This window comes from Bombyx mandarina, chromosome 04 (genome assembly GCF_030267445.1).
Source record: "Bombyx mandarina strain Sakado chromosome 04, ASM3026744v2".
NCBI classification, from domain to species: domain Eukaryota; kingdom Metazoa; phylum Arthropoda; class Insecta; order Lepidoptera; family Bombycidae; genus Bombyx; species Bombyx mandarina.
Genome location: NC_143211.1, coordinates 1,377,790 through 1,386,515, shown reverse-complemented (window position 1 = coordinate 1,386,515; position 8,726 = coordinate 1,377,790). Strand labels below are relative to the sequence as shown.

General features: G+C 39.3%; 1 protein-coding gene across 2 annotated transcripts in view; it reads left to right on the top strand.

The window, feature by feature from the left end:
* The first annotated feature begins 1,939 nt into the window (after window positions 1-1,939).
* Window positions 1,940-8,726, top strand: part of Zir (dedicator of cytokinesis) — a 35,475-nt gene continuing 28,688 nt past the window's right edge. The window contains exons 1-10 of one of the 2 annotated variants that reach the window (XM_028171947.2): window positions 1,940-2,104; window positions 2,212-2,284; window positions 3,641-3,801; window positions 4,045-4,255; window positions 4,587-4,780; window positions 4,960-5,100; window positions 6,006-6,285; window positions 6,601-6,778; window positions 7,142-7,317; window positions 8,036-8,216. In XM_028171947.2, coding sequence (XP_028027748.2) covers window positions 2,070-2,104; window positions 2,212-2,284; window positions 3,641-3,801; window positions 4,045-4,255; window positions 4,587-4,780; window positions 4,960-5,100; window positions 6,006-6,285; window positions 6,601-6,778; window positions 7,142-7,317; window positions 8,036-8,216 — 1,630 coding nt within the window. In that variant the 5' untranslated portion in view covers window positions 1,940-2,069. The remainder of the gene's footprint in view (window positions 2,105-2,211; window positions 2,285-3,640; window positions 3,802-4,044; window positions 4,256-4,586; window positions 4,781-4,959; window positions 5,101-6,005; window positions 6,286-6,600; window positions 6,779-7,141; window positions 7,318-8,035; window positions 8,217-8,726) is intronic. The other variant, XM_089740182.1, reaches the window with a different exon arrangement.

Below are 8,726 nucleotides of genomic sequence, written 5' to 3'. Positions count from 1 at the left end.
GCTAAAACTCGAGAACGGCTTGACCGATTTGGCTAATTTTGGTCTTGAATTATTCGTGGAAGTCCATAAAAGGTTTAAAAGGTGAAAAAATATAAAAAAGTTCGGAATTTAAAAAAAAACAAACAATTTTGTTTTTCCTTTGATGTGTCCCCTTGATGTGTCTTTTATTTATCGATTGGGGTACTACGGAGTCTGCCGGGTCAGCTAGTCGTGTAATAAAAATCACACCCTCAAAAAAATATTTTGTGTCATTACGCGTAGTTATCACCACCCTGCCTATTCAGCCGTGAAGCCGTGAAGCAGTAATGCGTTTCGGTTTGAAGGGCGGGGCAGCTATTGTAACTATACTGAGACGTTAGAACTCATATCTCACTTAACACTAGGTGGGCTGTGAGCTCGTCCACCCATATAAGCAATAAAAATTTTAAAAAAGAATTGAAGTAATGATACAAAGGACCTGGTGTCATGTCGGATAAATATTTGCCCAGTTTGTTAATAGTAGTGCCGAGATTTTATTATGAGCGCAGCCACGTTCAGGCTTAAGATCTAAGTCTCAAATGAATTATCACCGGCTTTTCAAACCGAAACTCAATATGGCTTCACAGCACGCTGTACCACCGCTAATTAAATATGAAGGGATTTTTTTTAAATAAGAATTTAATGTGAAAGTATTGTTTATAATAAGAAGGGACATTAGATAAGTATTTGGTTGAGGTGGCTGCGGTCGCATACCCGTTTCTTCTGATGAATTTCTTGTCGGACTATTTTGTACGGTCCTCTGTGTGCTTAGTGCGAGTTTCATAACGTTCTCGAGAGCATAAAAGTTAAGCCAATTTTGTATGCAATTGGAACAGCGCCCCAAGCGGCAAACGTATACAAACGATCCCATTCCATACAAATAAGAGCTAACTTTTACGCTATCGAGAACCTTAAAAAACTCGCACTAAGCACACTGGTCATAAACAAATAATAAAACATAAATCATTGTGCACTATTTATTAATGTCATGTGGTTGTGTGAGTGTGATGAGCACGTGTTTGTGAGCCTCATGACTGTCCTCCGTTCTCCTGTCTGATTGTGCCCCAAAGGTCAGGTCAGGAATGTCTGTTTTAAGATTCGATTAACAGATTTGAAATTGTAACAGAAAGTCTCGAAATAAACAACATTTTGTTTTGATTGTATACTCCTACATCCATTTAGATCCAGACTCTTTGTTTGTTCGCCTGACCAAGTACCAAAAAGAAAAATATCACATTTTATTCGTCTTTTTTTCTCATAAGATTAATAAATTATGGACAATATTGGACAATTTAACTAAAATTCACTGTTTGTTGGATGCGTATTCATAAAGGCTGATGGGTCTCGTGCCTACGAAGCCTTTGCTATGCGACTCGCTAATCCTATTATATTATTATCTAAAAACGTGCTCTTTAAAAATGGATTAAAACGCAAATGCGTCGTTTCCGTGATTCTCGTGACTTACTTTCACACGTGTTTGTATTAAACGTTTGTTTAAATTTTATGGTGAGATAAAACGTCTATTAACGCTTTATTTAACGCAAAATTTTATATGAACTACACAGTATATTTTGCATTGTATTAGACCGTTTCTGAAAGATGCCAGATACTTCACAGATTTTTCATGCTTCCCTGTTCCTCACGTTGGAACAAAATGTTGGTTTAAACATACAAATGGAGCCTAATGATGGAATGGGTAAATTGACTATGACATATCGATTATGTCAATTAAAACTTTATTAAAATTATTCTGGAAGTTTAATGTTACGTCTTTAATACATTTTATAATTTTCGGGGCTTCGAATATATTGTAGTAGCCGTGGTTATTATTTCAGCATTCTATTTGTAAAACGTTTAATCTGAATGCGTCATGACAAAATCGATATTTTCAATCGATCTATTTGACAGCGACAGCAGGTCATTTATTCTGTCAAAAATAACAAATTTAGTAAACAAAAAATTGTATTTCTTGTTTTTCAACGGTTAATCAAGAAATCAATAATTGTTATAACACCAAATTACAACGAGTCGGTCGCACATTTAAATATTAAATGACTCTGGGACGTAAATATCAACAATCTTCCGGGTAAATGATTTTAATGCCCTTGTTCTAATGTATCTGCACGCACCGATGCATGCCATAAGGGTTCAGTTAAAAATATATATTAGAAATTGATTTTCACCTATTTATAGGAATGTGGGGGAGGCCCGTAAGGTGTATTCTAACCAGTCGAAGGTCGGGACTCTATCTGGTTGCTCGTCTTCAGTAAGTTGTAGTCTACTAACCATTGGTGAATGATTCATAGCTTCCCGTTCTTCCATAAATGTAGTGCATGCTCAGAATTGCTTATCAGGTTTGTTTGCTCTTTAGCGAAGTGTTTAAATCTATATATGTATCCATTTAAACAAATATAGATGTTTATATTGATATATATAATAATATATATCTCTAGTTCCAAGTAAAGTGAATCCTCGTTGGGGTCAGATGACCCAATATATCTGATTAGAAAAACTGACTTCAAATTGTAGGCTTGGTTCATCTAAATAAATATGTTAATTATTTTATTACTGCACTCTATACTGTCTATACTACTTTAAACTTTGACTAAAGAGAACACAACATTTAAATTTCCTGTACATTTCTTAGGCACCTTTTTGAATCAGACTGGTTGGAATTAAAAAATATAAAAATTTTTTCACTGTAACTATCTATTCATTTACTATAACTCTATAGTAAATGATTTCAATTTGGGAACTTAGCATGTGTCAGCCATGGCCCTTAAATATCGTTAACATATTATTTTATTTATATTGTATATCTAAAACTAATCTAATTGGAAGATTATAAATATTAGATTGTGTACGATTTTGAAGATTGTCCATTAAGTATATTTAGTTAATATGTCAAGATACTGCAATATGTTATAGCTTTGAGTTGACTTTCATTTTGAGACTGGTTATCTGGAAAATGTCACTGCTAGTGAAAAGAGTGCCTGTTGTAATTTCTATTTAGCTATCTATGCTAATATATAAATCTACAGTGGTTTTTACGGATGCTCTGTTATAACTACTGAACCAGGCATCCGATTGACTTGAAACTTGGGATCCATGTAGAAAATACATGCACTTAACGGATAGGCTAATTATATGAGTGTTGGACTCCCTACACCAGTTGCGGGGGCGTTAATGATGAGAATCTTTGTGGGGGTGAGAAATAATAATGTTAATTTTAAATACCCAGCGAAGCGGACAGATACAGCTAGTCTTTTATAAATTTTGTTATTATTTAATGGTGGTAAATTTGTTTGAGTTTGAAGAATTTTTAAGATGTGGAATAGATAATATCCCATGTGTAGGTGCTACTATACTATTTTGGATAAAGTAGAAAACAATTATAAAATTTATCAGTTACTTTGATTCTATGAAACCCTTGACAGTTTCACAAGTCAGAAATGCAAATTAATTTTATTCTAAGCTTCATTAAAAACAAATATGATTTTGTCAACCTTGATTTTAAGCTTTTCATCTTTTAATGATGTTAGTAATTTCATCTTGCTGTATAGGAAGCTATAATTTAATAAGTCATTAATAAAATTAAACAATTGAATTATTGTGAATATAGATATCACTGAGCGACATGATCGAACCACCGGATTACGAGGAGGTGTGCGACCGGCTGATGGGACCGAGAGATCCTCTCGCGTACCCACCAGTTGACATGGAGCTCATCTATGTACCGAGACGAATCCGAACAGTAACCCATGTTCTACCTGATGAAGACTTGTAAGTTTTTTAGTGGCATATTAGTCACAAAAAATAGCTTTCTTCTCTATGATAAACAATCACTGACTCTATAAATGCCACAACACATTAGCATATATGTCTGACACTGCATTCCAATGTAACTAACAGTCCATCTAGTGTCAGGGCAAACTAAAATTTTCGAGGATCCCAGGTATGTATAAAAACTAAAACAGCAAAATGTCACTGAGGCAGTATTATTAACCAATTAAAACATGTCAACAGAACAAAAGCACCAATGTTCGTGCGTGATTGCCTCCGTTGTTACACATCTGACTATTCAGTGGTGGAATACAAGTACCGAGCGTACTCAGGCTCGTCATGTGGAAGGGAGAGGCTTGCTGAACGGCTGGAGAAACTTCAAACTGGACCGAGGCACCTCTATGAGATTGATGCTGATTTCTTGTCTACTAATGACGAGGCTCTCTCACAACAGGTTGGCTTAATTTATTATTACTATTAGAGGCTAACCATTAGGATGCATTAAACTTACAAAAATGCTTCATTAATTAATTTATGGTATCTATGTTGAGCACCTTTCGCTGTCCACCTGATATTGAACCTGTTATATTCTTCCCAAAGTTTCTTCATACTAAAGTGGTTGTCTATTGTACATATACAAATATATTATACCTACTGATTAATTTTCAATGTAGATTTTGTTTTGGTGTGCACTAAAGTATACTCAACTCTACTATACAATCATAGTTAAATTAACAACATTTAATAGTCTTTTGAGATATCACTAACCGACATAAATACTTCAGTTCGAATCTCAACCGTCAAGCGGACGTCAATCGGTGGCTTCTATCTCGTCATCGTCATCATGCAACGAGACACTGACTCCTCGAGGTTCGTGGGCCAGTCTCGATCTGAGAAGCTCCTCCTCAGATCCTCTACTGCCAGAGATATTCGAGAGAAAACCTTTGGAGCAGGTGGATGCCGCCAATGAGGCTAGGAGGTTAGTTGAACAAGTTCTTGAAATATGTAAAAGAAGTCATATGCCCCACATCCCACTACAAATATAACATAATCTGAATATTAAGACTTATAATTAAATCTCTCTAGTCTTTTTAAGATATCCTGCACGGCATACTAGTATTCATTGACAGGTGCTGAATGTTGACATTTGTTTACAAGGCTGGAGAACCGTCAAGCTGATCTCCTGGGACTGTACACTCCGTACCTGGACGAGGAGGAGGCGGTGGAGCGTCGCCTGGCCGCGGAGATGCCCTGCGAGCTACTGGGACACAGGATATTAGTGGTCTGCCACCAGTTGAAGTTAGTACCCAAATGTTGTCTTATTAGAGCTTTCTTAAAACTAAATTATTAACTTACGATTAAGAAGAAAATCTCAGTTCTGGGAGAAAGGTAAATAAACAAACATACGGTCTGCGCCTTCTACTACCGGGAATTTAGTCCTAGTTGATAGTAACTGTTTGGGTTTGGTTCTTATTTTTTGTTTTAAATTACATTTAGAGCCCAATCCATAGGATAGTTAGTAATTTGTTAGGAACTCACCGTAGGTCCGTTTCCTATTATAATAATATTTCCAACACTATACTTCCTGGAGTGGCCACTCTTTTCTTATTTATATTATACCTTAATGAACACATTATTAGTTCAAAACATTAATATTAATGGTTATACTTGTTATATTTTACTGGTGGTAGGACCTCTTGTGAATCCGCATGGGTAGGTACCACCGCCCTGCCTATTTCTGCCGTGAAGCTGTAATGCGTTTCGGTTTGAAGGGTGGGGCAGCCATTGTAAACTATACTTAAGACCTTAGAACTTATATCTCAAGATGGGTGGCGCATTTACGTTGTAGATGTCTATGGTCTCCAGTAACCACTTAACACCGGGTGGGCTGTGATCTCGTCTGCCCATCTAAGCAATAAAAAAAAAAAAAATTAGCGTCACACTCACTTATCACTAGATCACACAATTTCATGCACACAATTCAAAAGTAAATTTATAATAATCCTTATTTCTCAATGTCCAATGACATGGGTAATGTGAGGCATAACAGGCATTGATATACAGGGAAAGGAACGGGACTATCATTGATGCTCTCTTGAATCTGTTCAAAATATTTTTAAACAATGTATCCCTTGCAGATAGCGTAAACAGTAAGAGTGATTATAATGCAAATAGTTGTATTATGAATGAACTGTTTGTTCAAGGCTGGAATTGGACGTCGAACCTCTGTTCGCCTCGATGGCCCTCTACGACGCTAAAGAGAGGAAGAAGCTATCGGAGAATTTTTATTTCAATCTGAACTCGGAGTGCACGCGGCAGATGCTGAGCGCTCATATCCCTCACGCTGACATTTCGACTCTGAGCAGGAGCGCCATCTTCGAAGTCCAGAACCCGTCGCCGGATGTTTTTCTAGTCATCAGGGTGGAGAAAGTCCTTCAGGGTGATATCAACGAATGTGTTGAACCTTATATCAAGGACGATAAGGTTCGTTTTTCTTGTTCTTGTTTCATTTATTCTTTAAATATTAAGAGAATATGAATCTTGTTACTTTAAAATTCAATCCGCAATTATTAGTTTTTAATGTGTAAAGATGAAAGACAACAGTATCGTCAGCGGGGCAATTGAGCTTTTGCCTATTGGTAAGAATCACGGATGTCCATACTGCTACGTCAAAGAAAGCAGTAATGTATTCAATGATATTGAAACTACGACATTGTGTCTGTCGTAGAGGGAGTTTGTTCCATAACTTGACGGAGTGCAGTAGTAGAACGGAGATATAGCGACGTCGTCTGTTCACAGAACCGCGAGAAGGTGCGTGCGAGTGCGCAGGCGGCGTGCTCCCGGCTCGGCAAGTACCGCATGCCGCTGGCGTGGAGCGCCGTGTCGCTGCTCAACATCCTCAGCGGCTCCAACAGCCTGGACCGGGACCAGCCCGACAAGGACACTCTGTCGGTCGGCTCCAACACCAACAGTCTGGGTTAGTGCACGGTCGGCTGATGGAGCGCCGCGTGTCTATGTTGTAATGTTGAGCGCAAGAACCCCCTACTTTTACCGGGTTCTGACCCCGGGCAGAGATCGGACGTCGGGTGTAAGAGTGCAGGGGAGTCGTTTAGTGGGTGGGGCCCTAAAATTCCTTGGGCCCGCGGTCTGCTCCCAACACCTTGCAGATCGTCAAGTCCTACATACCCCGCGCATTCCTAGGCGCGGGGACCTCGTAGAAGGTTAGGCCAACGTAAGAGGTTAGTTTTAAAGTCAACTGATGGAACCGCGTTCGGAAATCAATAAGCTAAGTTAATAGTTGAAGTAACTAGCGCGTGTGCGTGTGTGCGTGTGTCCGCAGACCGCAAGGCGTCGTCCAGCAGCCTGGAGGCGCTGCGGCGGCGCGCGGGGGAGGTGGGGGGCTCGCTGACGCGCAAGGGCTCGCTGGAGCGCCGCGCCCCCCCGCCCGACCACCTGGCCGCCGCGCTGCCCACCTTCAGCCCCGTCGTCATCACGCTCACCAGCTTCTTCAAACAGGTTCCGATCTATATACGAAACTGATGCAAAAGTCGACTAAATGCCAAGAAATCATTGTACGTTGAAACATTTACAGCTATTTATGAAGTTTATCTGACAATGGTCATAAAATTCAATTAGACAGACATTAAGATAAAGAATTTATTAATATTAATATGATAATTAATTAATATGATAGAATTTTACAAAGACTGCACTGACGGACAAAATTCTCCAAATCCTGTGAGAGCATTAGAGTCGCCATAGAAATTCTGTATTGATTATAGCATGCGTAGCGATCAGGCGGGTGTGTTCATGAGCAGTCCGGTATTAACTGGTTACTGGAGTCCACTGGACCACAACTCCTGTGAGAATGCAAGAGATGGACCTCAGAACTATTACGATCATCCTACTCTTCAAATCGGAACGCACAAATGCTTCGCGACCATAGATAAAAAATCAGAAAAGAGAACAAAATCAGAAAGAAATTAGGAGCCGATGCTGCAGAAGAGAACGCTATGATTGTTGAGTTAAAGTATTATAATAGCAGGAGCTAGAGAGGAAGACTGAGAAAGAGATGTAGTTCTTTCTCACCACTTGAGTTATCCTTAATAATCCTTGAGGCTTGTCAGTACCGTCAAGGTAGCTTATTTATTTATTTATTTATTTTAGTAGCTTAGTGCAGCAGACCTAAAAACTGTCGATCTACAGCATCCATTGGTATGTTTGTCCCGTGCAGGAGCCGGACAAGCTCCGCGACGAGGACCTGTACAAGTTCCTGGCCGAGATCAAGCGGCCCAGCTCGGCCCCCAAGAAGCTGAAGTGCATCCCGGGCACCCTCAAGATCGAGGTGTGTCCCTGCCCGGACGAGGTCAAGAACGGACTCACGCCGGAGCTGGCGAAACTGAGCCCCTATGGAGGTCAGCTAACACGTCACTTGGTTGTTCTTATTTAAGTCAAAAATCAATGAGATTATACAAATATATTTTTTATATATATAAATATAATTTTACTGGTAGTAGGCTCTCATGTGAGTCCGCGCGGGTAGGTATCACCACACCGCCTGTTTCTGCCGTGAAGCAGTAATGCGTTTCGGTTTGAAGGGTGCGGCAGCCGTTGTAACTATACTGAGACCTTAGAACTTTAAACTCAAGGTAGATGGCGGCATTTATGTTGTAGATGTCTATGGGCTCCAGTAACCGCTTAACACCAGGTGGGCCGTGAGCTCGTCCACAAACCTAAGCAATAAAAAAAAACCACATGTGTCTAGATAAAGTTTTGGTAAATATAGGGTACAATTTAGCTTAAAAATGTAACAGGGTATGAACTAAATTGAATTCTTCAGTATCGAAAATGTGTTTTCTGTCAATCTAGTCCCTGTTATAAATAGGTATAAAGTTTTGCTTCATTAAAATACCGCACATACGGTG